The sequence below is a fragment of the Theobroma umbraticum genome, unplaced genomic scaffold, assembly GCF_002168275.2.
Source record: "Theobroma umbraticum cultivar Fairchild unplaced genomic scaffold, ASM216827v3 scaffold_204.0, whole genome shotgun sequence".
NCBI classification, from domain to species: domain Eukaryota; kingdom Viridiplantae; phylum Streptophyta; class Magnoliopsida; order Malvales; family Malvaceae; genus Theobroma; species Theobroma umbraticum.
Window position 1 is genome coordinate 4,783,772 of NW_018397267.1, and position 14,902 is coordinate 4,798,673.

Below are 14,902 nucleotides of genomic sequence, written 5' to 3' on the forward strand. Positions count from 1 at the left end.
TGTTGTTCGTGAGATATGCCAACCACCGGTCAGCCAAACAAACATGGCTTACTGTCCCTTTTTAAGCATCTCACCTCACTTGTCGACTTTAGCTTCTATTATCCCACTTCGCAGTCCCCTCAACAAAGCAAAGGAGGAAGCGAAGCTCATCACTTTGCAGGCTTTACTGCATTACCCCTCACTTCTTTCCAATAAAAGTATGTCTTCTGTTTGTTCTTCATAGCCAAAACTGATTTTAAAGCTATTTGGTTGTATATGAGTTTTTCTTTAGTTAAGACTCTGATCCGTAATTCTCCTGTTGTTTTTCCTTAATGCGATGCGATCTGATTACTGTTATTTCAAAACTCCTGTCATTAACACATGACAGGCCAGTAGCTTCACATAGGGCACTGAAAGTTGAAAATTTCTTATAGGTTATAGTAGTAGTTTTTCTTTTAGAACATATAGAGTTTGAATGCGTTGTAACTTTTATGACTCCGTTGGAATTTGGAAAGTAGAAATTTGAATAGTTTGATTCTCAGTCTGAGTGAAAGGTTATGCATAAATTTATTGCTGGGAATCTTATCAAAGTGCAAGTAGTGCGGTAAACTTGTTTCCCGAACAGAATTTACCTGGTAATTTGAGGACATGATATTGCCTCACTTTTCCGCAATGATATGATTCCTGATCTCATATGGTTTTTTATTTATGGAAATTAATTATATATATGCAGCGATTGGTAGATTTAAGTTCAAGCATGTGTAATGCTGATGAATAACATCTTGGTCTATCTTGGCTTGGCTCCTTGTTTTACAGCTTGAATCATGAGTGAAGAGCTTGAGAAACCTTTGCTGGATCCCGGGAATTTCAACAGGGAGGGGATTGATTTGGTGAGCTGTACTACAGCAGATAAATGGCATTTTCAGTATTTTGGAATTTGGAATTGTGTGATACTAAATCATTTTTCAAACACTCTGTTTCTAAAAGGAACGCTTACCACTAGAGGAAGTTTTTGAGCAACTGAGAACATCCCGAGGGGGACTTACATCTGAGGATGCTGAAGCTAGATTGCTTATCTTTGGTCCAAATAAGCTTGAAGAGAAGCCGGTAAGCACAAGTATTTTGGAAATATATAGTTCCGAATTTCCAATTAATTCATCATTTCATGAGTAGTTCAAGCAAGTAGAGGAGTCCCTAGAACAGCAGTGGCATGAGATTCTGTTCCGTTTTATAATCTCCAAAGCTAGTACTAGAGTAAGATCTAGTCGCGTATTAGTGCTCCAAAATTATCACTAGATTAAGATCTTGTCAAATTAGAAAAGTAACCATTCATGTCATGAAATTGGAAAGATCTTTAATAGGATGGAGCTGGGATACAGAGGTAGTTTATTTGATTTCTGTAGAAGCACTGGGACAATGCACAGTGGAAATTACAGAGTCAAGTCAAAGATAGCTTTCCTGAACAAATGGAGTTTTAAAGGCGTCTAAAGTTCATTCTCTCAAATGTTCAGTAAACATTGATAAGCATAAATTGACTAGGTTTCTGTTACTGATATGTCAAAAGTCATAAACTGTTTCATTTCCCAAGTCCAAAAAGTGCAAGAGAAACATATAGAAAATACCAGCTTCTTGGCTTTTTTGGGCCACATACCTTTTAATAGCCATTTTTGGTATCTAAAGCAGCTTATTTACATATTTATCAAGTTGGAGTAGATGACTAATTTCCAGTTTCTATTCCGATGCAGGAAAACAAGTTTTTGAAGTTTCTAAGTTTTATGTGGAACCCTTTGTCATGGGTTATGGAAGCTGCAGCCGTGATGGCAATTGTCCTTGCTAATGGCGGAGTAAGTTTTATCTTTCACCAAGCACTTTTTAGAACTTGAATTTCTATTTCAAGTTCTTTTTTCCTGTTTACTTATGTTATCTAATGGTTATCCTGATGGCTTTATCTGTTTCTTTATTTCAGGATGAGGGTCCTGACTGGCAGGACTTTGTAGGGATTATATGCCTTCTGCTTATCAATTCGACAATTAGTTTTATAGAGGAAAACAATGCTGGAAATGCTGCAGCAGCACTTATGGCTCATTTGGCTCCAAAAACAAAGGTATGCCTCTCTTTTTGCTGCCCTTAATTTACATTTGTCTGAATTAATTTTATTTTCATACAAGAATTTGTCATTACCTCCTCTGGAGAGGAATGCCTACGCACCCTTTCACAGAACTCTTATTTCTGGTACTTTATAAATTTCTTTAATGCCTTTGAGCATAAAGCAATATGTCAATTTGCACAATCTTTTCATGCAGGTTCTCAGAGATGGGCAGTGGCAAGAGAGAGATGCAGCTATTTTAGTACCAGGAGATATAATTAGCATAAAACTCGGGGACATCATCCCTGCAGACGCTCGCCTTCTTGAAGGAGACCCTCTTAAAATTGATCAGGCATGTGCTTTTTATAGATTAAAGAACATGCCATCTGATAGGCTTTATCGTCACTTTTATTATCCTTTAATATTTATCACATCACTATTTGATTTTTGCATTTATTCTTTTCAATGAAGAGATCAGGCTAAAATTTGTGTTTGCAGTCAGCCCTTACTGGAGAATCACTTCCAGTCACCAAGAGGACAGGAGATGAAGTATTTTCTGGTTCAACTTGTAAGCATGGAGAGATTGAGGCTGTGGTTATAGCTACTGGTGTTCACTCTTTCTTTGGAAAAGCAGCACACTTAGTCGACTCCACAGAAGTTATTGGACACTTTCAGCAGGTGATCCTAGGACAGTAATAATTTCCAGCTTAACAATTTCTAACTGTTACCAAAATTTCCTCCACAAATGATCCATCGGTACTCCTCAGGATGTTTTTCAGCCTTTTGTTAATGAATTAACCATAATTGTTACCTAAAATCAATCTTGATGAGATTAACTTCACAGTTCTAGTAAGGAATAGATTCTGCTTGTATGTGTGGCATTTTTATACTCTTGGGCATAGGTTAGAATCTTAGCTTTAGCATTCATTTTCCGTACAGTGGTTGGAACTCTATAATAGTGGATAAGATATTTGGAACTTTGTCATATTTAAGGAAAGACTGCACTAGCCAGGCTAAAATTATATGAAAACAATAAATGAAACTGAATTGAAGTATAATCTGATACACTTTGCATCATTATTTTTTCAGGTCCTCACTTCCATTGGGAATTTCTGCATCTGCTCTATTGCTGTGGGGATGGTTCTTGAAATAATTGTAATGTTCCCTATACAGCACCGTCCATACAGAGATGGAATCAACAACCTTCTTGTTCTCCTGATTGGAGGAATCCCTATAGCTATGCCAACTGTACTATCTGTTACCCTGGCAATTGGTTCTCATCGACTCTCTCAACAGGTGCAACTCTTGATAGCTATAAGCCTGCAATGTAGTTATTGTACCTAAAGGTTTTCTTGAATGGTTTCTGTTTACTTGCCTCTAATTCAATGCCCATGATTTTCTTATAAAAATGAGCTAAAGCATTTATCAAATAGCACAGCAACAAACTCGAATACTCAAGTCTGACTTTTTTGCAAATCTCTTGTTTTGGTTCATTTTTTAAGGGTGCCATTACAAAAAGGATGACTGCAATTGAAGAAATGGCAGGAATGGATGTCCTCTGCAGTGACAAAACTGGAACTCTGACCTTGAATCGCCTCACTGTTGATCGAAACCTTGTTGAGGTACAATAGCTGACTTCATATCCGTGGATTATAGTTATCCACGCATCACAGAGGAAATAATAAATGATTGAGTGTATTCGAATAACATTTTTGACGATACCAATAGAGCCATGATGTTGCAAAACTTTTGCAAATAAGATGACACTTAGTGATATATCAGTATTGATAATTCACAACATGACTAGTAGCTTTTTATTTTCTATAAAAGCGTATGTACTCCTTTGTTCTTGCAATGCCTCAATTTCAGATAACGGCTAATAGCAAAGCTCACGTCTTGTGCAGGTTTTTTGCAAAGATATGGACAAAGACATGATTGTTCTGCTTGCAGCAAGAGCATCAAGACTGGAAAATCAGGATGCTATTGATGCAGCCATCATTAACATGCTTTCAGACCCAAAGGAGGTAGATATAGAAAATTCAAAATTCTGTTATTCTGTTTTTTCTTTTTGATGTTTATGTTCAGAGAATGAAAGAAACCTTGCATTTTCAGGCTCGTGCAAATATCAAAGAAGTCCACTTTCTGCCGTTTAATCCGGTGGACAAACGTACTGCAATTACGTACATTGACCCTGATGGTAATTGGTACCGTGCCAGCAAAGGAGCTCCTGAACAGGTACCCATCTGCATGAAGAGAGTTGACTCACAATGCCTTGATAACTGGTTGCTAATTTTTGCTAGATGATAATCCTAATTTGAGTTTATATGGGAACCACGTTAAAAAATTTTCTATGAACAAACCAGAACCAAATATGAAGTAACAAGATAAAATTCAACCATAAATTTATGAGATGGATCATTTCTGTTGCATAATCACCTTCAAATACCATGCAATAAAAATATCCCTGTTTTTTATTCTAAAGTATGAATGCTGATCAATCTTGTAAATGCTTGGCCCTTACATTTTGTATCTGGTACATTAACTTGGGCTTAAGTTTGCACTAAAAGTTTTATGAGGCAACAAAATCGACTTTACTGTCATTAGAATTGGATTTTCTTTTTATTTTTCACTTTTAAGTGTTTCCCCTATAATTTTCAAAAAAAAAAAAAGAAAGAAAGAAAGTGTTACCCCTATGTTCCTTTAACTCTTCTCAAGTTCGGTGTAGCTTTGCTTTAACAAACTAGTTTGGGCTGTCTTATAGCTATTTGGTTATGGTAAATGAAGTTGCAACAGAGCAGGACATTTACTTCTGTTCTTCTTCTTGTTCTCCTCAATATCAGATACTAAGTCTTTGTCAAGAGAAAAATGAGATTGCTGGAAAAGTGCATGCTATCATTGACAAATTTGCTGAAAGGGGCTTGCGGGCTCTTGGAGTTGCTTTTCAGGTATATTATCTTTCTGGATGAGGTTGTCATTAAGCCAATAAATTTAGTTCAGAAACTACTTGTCACCAATGATATCAGTACTGACATAGAAAAATAGGACAAGGATTTAAATTTCCACTTATCATTCAAATTCTTTTCTAGCATGTTTATTAACTTGAATAATTATCTTCTCAGGAAGTTCCAGAAAGAACAAAGGAGAGCCCTGGAGGTCCCTGGACTTTTTGTGGGTTGCTGGCTTTATTTGATCCTCCAAGACATGATAGTGCTGAGACCATTCGTAGGGCCTTAAACCTTGGAGTTTGTGTAAAGATGATTACAGGTACAGATGAATTACTAATGATTTCAAAAGGGCTTGCTTGGTTAAAATCATCAATTTCTAATATTACTAGACTAGTTACTTTGTCTAGCAGCATTTACTCCACATGTTTTGAGTTTGTGTTTTTCATGAGCTTCTATAAGCTGCCTGGAATAACAAGTTATTCTCCTCTTATTTCAAGAGCAAGACGTAAACATTATTCATAGTAGAATATTTTGGGCATTGAAAAGAAAAAGATCAGTCCATGTTATCATCTAATGGAATGTGATGTGTTTGTTTCAAATGCAGTTCTAGCATGCCACACTTAATTTACCTCACTTCCTTGATTTAAATCAGGCTGAGGCTGAACTCATAGACTAACTCAAGATGCCTTTAACTCAAGGAGCAGCATTGTTGTAGAAAAATGCTAATCTGTTCTGTATGTGCTAATATAGGTGATCAGTTGGCAATTGCAAAAGAGACAGGCAGAAGACTTGGCATGGGGACAAACATGTATCCTTCTTCATCATTGTTGGGTCGTGATAAAGATGAGCATGAAGCTCTTCCAGTGGATGAACTTATTGAAAAGGCAGATGGCTTTGCTGGAGTATTCCCCGGTATGTATCAAGAAATATACGAATATTTATTCAATCACATTTAGCAAACCAGTTTTAGAGAAATAAATTCTAAGGATTGAGTAATAATATTGCAGTAAGTGCTCTCTGGTACTTGCTGGTGAAGTGATGACTAGATCAGTAGCTTAAAAATTGATGAGATACACGTATTTGTATGTTTACTGTCATTCCTATTTTTATGGCTTCATCCCGTGACTTCATATTTCTATACAACTTTCAGAACACAAGTATGAAATTGTAAAGATTTTACAAGAAAAGAAGCATGTGGTCGGAATGACTGGAGATGGTGTGAATGATGCACCTGCTTTGAAGAAGGCAGACATTGGAATAGCAGTGGCAGATGCTACAGATGCTGCAAGGAGTGCTGCAGATATCGTCTTGACTGAGCCTGGCTTAAGTGTGATAGTCAGTGCCGTCTTGACTAGCAGAGCTATATTCCAAAGGATGAAAAACTACACGGTAGAGTATCAATCTTTTGTTCTGAATAAAAACAGCGTTTATATCTTTACTAATGAAATCCTGGCAACAGGAAACGTACTTACCCAGAGTGCAAGTACTAGTCAATCATCAAGCATAGCCTTATCACTGGCTGACTTTAAGAAAAGAGATATTATAACTAAAATACCTCAAAGGCTCTTGTCACATTGCAAATTTTTACACTTCAATACGCTTCCACTTAAATGATAGTTACCAAGCAGAGCCTAGCCTTGTTGGTTTTCACTAACTTGTTAAAACCTTAATTTTGGAGTAAAAGTCAGAAGTTAAACGTTTGTCTTCTATTAGTACCTAGATTCTCAAATTGATAAACCTGACTAGACTGTTTGAAATGTGCAGATATATGCTGTCTCAATAACTATTCGTATTGTGGTAAGTTAAATAACTTTCAAAAACTTCTAACTGTTCTGTTTACGTTTTGGACTTACTGCTTGCATGTTTAGGTTTTAAATACTCATCTGTTGTTCATAAATAACTGTACCATTGCAGCTTGGTTTTGTGCTTCTTGCTCTGATATGGGAATATGACTTCCCACCTTTCATGGTTTTGATAATTGCAATCCTCAATGACGGTAACGTTTCAATCTGTGACAACCTTTGCTTTGATTTTTAATCAGGAACATCAGGGCTTCATAAATATGAAAAGTTTGTTTTGGATTTTTAATCAGGAACTATCATGACTATTTCTAAAGATCGAGTAAAGCCATCTCCAAGGCCTGACAGTTGGAAGCTTAATGAGATATTTGCAACTGGCGTTGTCATTGGAACCTATCTTGCTTTAGTTACCGTCCTATTTTACTGGATTGTAGTTGACACTGAGTTCTTCGAGGTATTGGAGCTTATTATAATCCTGTTTCCTCTTTCTCTCCCACTACAGTTGTTTTGGGAAAATAATTCTGTTTCCTGATAATCTGCTTTGTTGTAGACTCACTTCAATGTGAAGTCTATATCCGACAGTAGTGAGAAAATTTCCTCTGCAGTATATTTGCAAGTTAGCATCATCAGCCAGGCTCTCATCTTTGTTACTCGCAGTCAAAGTTGGTCATTCCTTGAGAGGCCTGGTGTTCTCTTGATGTGCGCATTTGTGGTGGCTCAACTGGTAAAATTCTATGCAAAATTTGTCTGTTAAGAAACAATGGCAAAGCCGGCGAAGTTTTAAACCATTAATTTTTTTTCTCTTCTAATTCAGGTGGCTACCTTGATTGCTGTGTATGCACATATAAGCTTTGCTTATATTAGGGGCATTGGATGGGGATGGGCTGGTGTTATATGGTTGTACAGTTTAATTTTCTACATACCCCTCGATATTATCAAGTTCACAGTTCGCTACGCCTTGAGTGGAGAAGCCTGGAACCTCCTATTTGATAGAAAGGTTAGTGTTCTGCTCCCTGTTGGGCACTTATTAGGGTATAAAATCTCTTCTTGAAGAGACCTTTTCATTCTCTCCATATGCAACAGACGGCTTTTACTTCCAAGAAAGACTATGGGAAAGAAGACCGGGCAGCCCAATGGGTTCTTTCTCAGAGGAGTCTACAGGGCTTGATGGCTGCAGACTTGGATTTCAATGGTAGAAAATCAAGATCTTCTTTGATAGCTGAGCAGGCCAGGCGGCGTGCTGAAATAGCTAGGTAACTTCGATTTTTTCCTTGATGCATTCGCTTATATTGATATATGAATTTCTTCTGCATTACCTGCAAAAGTAAGCAATGAACATCTTTTGAATTGAGCTCGATGATATGATCCTTGAACTTTTGCAGACTCGGGGAGCTACACACTCTCAAAGGTCACATAGAATCGGTTGTGAGGCTCAAGAAATTGGATTTAAATATGATCCAATCAGCTCATACTGTCTAAACAACAACGTGAATATTGTATTTCTCGGTTTTCTTGTGGAGGTAAATCTATCAGCAGTTGCTCACATAAGTATTTTTGCGTATAATCCCAAAAGAAATCAGCATTTGTTGTTCAAGAGTCACTAAAATGGAATCAGGGTTCTTCGGAATGGCGAACTCGTTCTTTTGGCTTCCAAGGCTGGCAATGCATATCAACAGGCTCCTTTCAAGTGAACAACTCCTGTCATCTCTCAGTATGTGTTGCAATTTTTTGATATAGAACAGGACTACTTGTCTAGAGATTTCAATATTTTTCTTTGCATTTCCAGAAATTTTTTCAATATTTAGTCAATCCCAATATAATAAGCTGCCTGACACAGTGGAATTTTGACGTTGATGAGGTTTTTTTTTTTTTAATTCTTCATGGTTCAGAGCTGGAACTAAGCATTATCTGATGTAACCTTGAGTCATAATCTGCAAATGCTGCTCTTATATGGCTACTTATGTCATCTACTCTGATATGGTTTAGTGCTCATCTCATCTAATCAGCGTCAAATACTTTAAATTTTCAACTGAGGTGATGCCCTAGTTTAACAGCAGCAGGTTTAATGCAATAATTCTCACATTAGCACTCATTTGTGTAGTGAAACATTTTTATAGTAACAAAGAATATGAAGTGAACATCAAATCTTTTTTGCAACAAACTCAATAGTTGACAAGTATACTGATAGAAACTGTAAGTACAATGCTAATAATGATACACGAAAAAACCCTAAACTTTAAAACCTAAACCCTAAACCCTGAAATGCAAACAAGAGAAAAAAAATCTTTCTTGCAGAAAAAAATAACCTCACTTAGGAACAGAAATAAATTACTAGACAGCACAACATTATCACACCAATTACCAGTTGAACTAATTACTTTATGATTGGAATACTTGGAGGCTCATCACTAAAATCATCGGGAAGAGAAGATTCTTAGTAGGAGGACATCTGAATAGTGCACAACTTTCCCAGCCTCACAGAGTTGACATAATCTGTAGGGCAATGTGCTGCTATACCGGGCATTGCCAATCCTAGTATCCTGAGAAATATGGAGAACCATCCTTCCTTATACTTTGGCCCATGGGTGAATCCCATCGTCAAACTTCTTATTAACTCCCAAACTGCATTGAGATGTTCCATGATCAGATGTGTTATCCCAAAGTCATTTTTATTTGGCTCCTCATCCATTATCTGTAAACAATAACAAACAAAAGAAGAAACCAACTCAATATGATGAAGGTTATGAAGCATTTATCACAGAAAAAGGTTACACCGTCATGTCAAGCAGTAAATACAACTCAACACAAGACTATTTCATGATATCTTCAATTTATATCTACATAAATGATATTATGATATGAATTAGGAAGCAGTAGTTTGCAGTGTTAAATAAGACTTTGATTCAACCAACAGTTTAAACAGTTTAACCAATTTAATTAAACATGTGAAGCGTATCAACAGATCAATATAAAAGCAAGGGATATTCTGGATTTGATACTAAACCCATTTGTCTTGACAGAATATCAAGCGAACAAGATATAATTTAAATATGTTAAGAAAAGGTGTAAAACAGGTGGGGATAAGTGAATACCTGCTCAAGATAACAGCTGTTGTAGTAAAGGCACACCCCAAAATGCTTATACAAGAAGGTTTTATCATCATAAGGCAACCTCGGCACCAGGTCATTACAATAAACCACTCTGAAGTACTTGGGGACCGGTTGATCTAAATGAGCTTCCATGAACCTCCCAAGTTGTCTGTTCCCAACCCTTGGCTGTCCAAATGTGTATACTCCCAACAACTTTTGGACTAGCTTCATCTCCTCATGTAGCACCAGCACTATTGGAAACAAAATAGCTAGAGCCCCTCCTAAACTATGCCCAGTGACTATATATTTTGCATTCTTGTGCTCTTCAAGCAAGCTCTTGAGCTTTTGTCTCACCAAATAGTATGCAGTCATCTCCACCATTTCTGGCAGGATGTCCTTGTCACCAATACCAGCAGACCTTTCAGAGTGGCCATCTGCGTTTAAGGAGTATACTTCTGCAGCTTCTGAATAGGTGTGCTTTGTCCTCTTCTTCTGAAGGAGATAATGAAAGGTAGCAGTATCTTCTCTGTTGCCCAAACCTAATGCCTCCAGAAATCCCATATGAATCTTTCCTAGTTTTGGAATTTCATACCAAGAGTAGTCAAAATCAGTACACCAATCGTCAGCATCAAAAGGTTCTGTGCCCCGAAAGCTGATCAATATTAGATTTGCATCCTTAGGCTTGTCGCATAGCATAAAAACTTGAGTGGATTTCTCCTTTTGGTAATCTAAAAATGATTGCCAATCAAAGAGGGAATTAATATACGATTAAATGTAAGGGGGCCTATAAAACAAACAAATTTGACTCTAGGGAGCATAAAGAAAATAATCAAGTAAACAGGGAAATATCCATAGGTAAGTGAAGCAAAGATCTCCAAGTCTCAACAGAATCCGGTTAACACAATTTACATTCAGAATGCATCTCTTACCATCCCAGCAGTTGTAGAAGTCCACGAAGTGCGTCTGCGTATGTCAGGTGTGTTGATTGCAAAGTCATTAGTTGCCACCAGAAGTTGGTAGAATTCATAATTGAATCGACGATTACCAGAACAACATAATTGAAATTGAGGTCAGAGAAGAGGAATAGAGTGGCTTGCCTTCCAACGATGAACCACAACATTCCTAATAACTTCAGCATTCTCATATGCTAGCTTGGATGCCATCATCCATAGGTCCATTGTTGCTCGGTCATCCAATTCAACTTTTCTGACTCCCTCCCCTGAAGCAGAATTATGCAAATCTTCCACTAACTTCTTGCCCTGGTAGAGGTCTACTCGCTCATCTAAGTGTCCAATACTACTAACAAAAGTCTCGGTGCCTCTCTTTGGTATAACTACGTCTCCTGCATCCCGCAGTCATCTCAGTAACCATAAATGCCATAAGTTTGACAGAATTTGCAATTATGATATATTAAATTATTAATCTTAAAAATGATGACCAAAATCAAGGCAATCTCAACTGTCTAGGGCGTTTGATATATAGCAAAACAGTGTCAAATTCAGAATTGGAATCCTGAAAATGCCATTTTTTCTTCAATCACATATGCAGCAGTCCACCTTAATTACAAAATATTTGTCACTTTCTTACATGCTTCAATCTACTTACAAATATGACATATATATGTAAGCAATATTACAAGTGTATCTTACTGAAAGAGAAAGGAACAAAGACACATTAGAAAGAGAATTACCATGGAGAAGGTTGTGTAATAAGCCAAAGATGGAGCCATTCTGAGAAATAAGATTGAGAAAGAAGTCAACCACGTAGCCAGTGAACTCCATGGGCTTGCTAAATAAGTGAATGATCTTGCGTGCTATGATGGACACCAAAATGACCCAACGGTGGTCAGCCGCTTCTCCACCCACCAAATCCTGGTCTGAGCTTTCCAAGAACCTTATCCCACTCACTATGTCACCCCACAATAAGTACCTCATCAGGTCCCAAATCCCACCGTTCTCTGGCCTTACAATCAGGTACCTGAGCTCATCATGCGAACCATCGTTCGTGTCTCGGAACTCGGTGCTACTAGCCATGATCGTGTTTTCTCTTCACTTTACTGAATCTCGAAGTGTTTTGTTTCAGTTTTTGGGAACTTCAGATCTTAGGATGTTTGTTCCTGTAAGACACACGAAAGAACATTAATTGATCTGTCACATGGACAGCGGCTATATTTATAACCTGTCAGGAGAATGGGCTAAGGATTGGTCACGTGTGCAATTTTAGCACAACTCGGAAAAGTTTCTGTAAAAGAGAATTCTAATTCCCGATTCTTAAGTCACAAGCCTCATACATGTGAGAATGAAAGCGAGTGTACACTAAAGTAGCTAAAGATAGAGCGCTAACGATGAATACTGAATTCTTGTCTGCAGTCAATCTATCAGAAATTCCGAAAAACAGATTGCGGTTAAGTACACCTAGAATCTGAAAATCGTCATCACCACCTGCATGGCTCGAGCCTTAGGCCTTTACCAACCTTACTTGCTGACCCCACCGTGCATATTCCTTTCTCGACTTTATCTATATAGGACGAAGACGAATTGGATTTCTTTCTGATAGGAGAAAAAGAAAGGCTCATGTCATGCGCACACCACTAGGCATTTTTCCCTATAGAAATTTTTTGCTTTTTTTAGTCTTATACTATATTTGTTCGTTTAGATGGAAGAACTTGATTTTGCACCTATGGGTAATTTAATTAATGAGGCTATGCATGGGGTGATAGGGTTTTTTCACCCAAGATTTCTTCCTAGCTCCGACCTGGCAATATCAAATTAGGCAACAATTTGTGGACTGCAATTCTGTAATAACTGCCACATAGTTATTACACTATTGTACGTTACTTTCTTTTGACAGACAAGAATCGGGAAAAAAAATGGAAAAGGCTTAGAAGAAACAAAAAAAAAAAGGCTAGAATTTGAGAATTTAGTCATGTAATTAAAGGTTTAAAGCAGTTAACAAAAAATAAATAAATGTTTAAAGCTATAAGAAGATTTAAATACTTTATTTATTGCTTTGATTTTAACGTGTCAGATTTTGATATTTTATAATTTTGTAAATTAGATAGACAAAGCTTGTCTTAATAAGATTGATATCTGTATTTAAACTTTTGCGAGATTTGATAGGAGTATTTTGACATTAATTATAAATTTTGTAAATTTGAAATATTTGTAATGTGTAGGAAATTTAATTTTTTTGTAAAATGTATTATTTGAAGATATTTTGAAGATTTTGATTTTTGTTTTGATAAGATATTTGTTGCTTTACATGGTCATAAGATTATTTCATAAATACATGATATTATCATATCTTAAATCTTTAAGTTTGAAACGTGATAATTTAATAAATTATTTTGATATCAATCACGAAAACTTACACTCAACTTATAAAATATTATTTGTTTTAATTCAAAATGATTTTAAAATTTTGTATAAAAGAACATTTCATAAGTATATATCTCTACATATAATGGATTTTTACAAATTCTTAGCATCAATCTGGACTTCACAAATTCCATTCTATTCTCTTAATATAACATCCTGATTTCTTAAAACAAAAACCGTGAAACTAACTTGAGCCAACGACAGTGTAAGGAAGAAGTAAGCATTAGCATGGAACACAATGACCAAATGACCAATCTACAAGTTGGCATCATTTCTTGAATGACTCTCAAAGCTTGCACCATTAAACTGCTTGTGCACGTATTGAGAGAAAGGGTGTCATCGTTGGAGATGCGTAGACTTATTGGAAAACCTTAAAACAGTAAGTTGTTAATTTGCATTAGAAATAGTACAAATCTAGTTTGATGTTTGTTTTACCAAGACCTCAGTCTTTGGCACTCATGTTCTAATCCCAAGTAAAGAAGCGAGATGTACAAAATTTAAAATTTTTTGAACCCAAATTTAGTTCGAAACTGAATTTTAATAATTTTGAATTTTAAAGATTCGAGATTCAAAGACGGAAACCTCTGCCAAGTTCATAATCTTCTTAATTCTAATTAAACTTTTAGGATGAAAGAAGAACACGGGAGTTAGCTAAGCATTACGTACGTTATCAATATTAAAGGAACCAATTTCCAGAATGAAGCTCGTAGGTACGTTCTGTACCGGGAAAAGCAATTATGTGTTGAAAAGGAGGGGGTGAAAAAGAGAAAATGTATGGCTGAGAATAGAAGAAGCTTCCTAAATCCTAATCTTATGTGCGTAAGCAAGGTGTAAAATTGGGCTCCCTGACTGGAGCTTGGCCCCTTTTTTCTCCAACAGTTTGAAAGTTTCAGCCTTGCCCTTTGAACGAAGCAAAACTTTGGGGCCCCAAAACTAGACTCAATCTTCAAGAAACAGCAAAGCTCAAGCTGGCATTGACTCGGCCCAAGGATTTCATACCTTTCAAACAAAGAAAGGAGCTGAACCCCTTATTTCCCCAAACGTATATAATCCATAATTGGATCTTGAAATGGACTTCTTTTTTAACAATATCGTGTGCAATATTGTCTATTTAGAAAATTAGATTAAAAGCTAATATTCGGTAAACAAAATAGTGAAAATACACAAATGATATATTTCTGTTATTGATTTGGCATTCAAGTACCTACAAACAGATAGCCACCGGGCTTCCTCATTTCTTTCTTTTTTTTTTTTTGATTGGATGGGAAAAATATTTGGAGTCCCAATATTATTCTCTTTGATTTATGTAATAATATCTTTTCAAATGCGGAAAATAATTACTGGCTTAATACGAGGATTAAAAAGGAAAGTAACCAAATTTTAAAAAAAGAAAAAGGAAAAAAGGACAAAGATAACGCCACCGATCACCGACACAAAGTAAGAGTAATGTTTCAATTGCAAACGTAGCATATCTCAAAGACAAATGTGGTCTATTAATTAACGCCACATGGCGTAGTGCGCCAGCATCTTTGACAAAACCATTTATTTATATAATATCAACACATGTCCAATCTCTTTGAACGGGAATTTTGCCTGTTTTCTTTTGGGTTTATATTTCGTCCAACCT

At 36.4% G+C, this 14,902-nt stretch overlaps 2 protein-coding genes across 2 annotated transcripts; one reads left to right on the forward strand and one right to left on the reverse strand.

Moving 5' to 3' along the window:
* LOC110424450 (ATPase 10, plasma membrane-type) lies at window positions 1-8,758 on the forward strand. Its single transcript, XM_089784768.1, has 22 exons — window positions 1-197; window positions 796-869; window positions 967-1,086; window positions 1,725-1,823; window positions 1,946-2,083; window positions 2,283-2,421; window positions 2,568-2,743; window positions 3,155-3,361; window positions 3,568-3,687; window positions 3,970-4,089; window positions 4,178-4,300; window positions 4,906-5,010; window positions 5,185-5,329; window positions 5,761-5,922; window positions 6,161-6,399; window positions 6,775-6,807; window positions 6,925-7,006; window positions 7,103-7,263; window positions 7,360-7,533; window positions 7,624-7,806; window positions 7,893-8,062; window positions 8,192-8,758. The coding sequence occupies exons 2-22, from the start codon at window positions 804-806 to the stop codon at window positions 8,286-8,288; spliced, it is 2,859 nt and encodes a 952-aa protein (XP_089640894.1). The 5' UTR covers window positions 1-197; window positions 796-803; the 3' UTR covers window positions 8,289-8,758.
* Window positions 8,759-9,012: 254 nt separating this feature from the next.
* On the reverse strand, window positions 9,013-11,809 carry LOC110424701 (alpha/beta-Hydrolases superfamily protein). Its single transcript, XM_089784931.1, has 5 exons — window positions 11,589-11,809; window positions 10,996-11,240; window positions 10,828-10,861; window positions 9,902-10,626; window positions 9,013-9,501 (listed from the first exon to the last, which is right to left on the reverse strand). The coding sequence occupies exons 1-5, from the start codon at window positions 11,677-11,679 to the stop codon at window positions 9,244-9,246; spliced, it is 1,353 nt and encodes a 450-aa protein (XP_089641057.1). The 5' UTR covers window positions 11,680-11,809; the 3' UTR covers window positions 9,013-9,243.
* Between the last annotated feature and the right edge of the window lie 3,093 nt (window positions 11,810-14,902).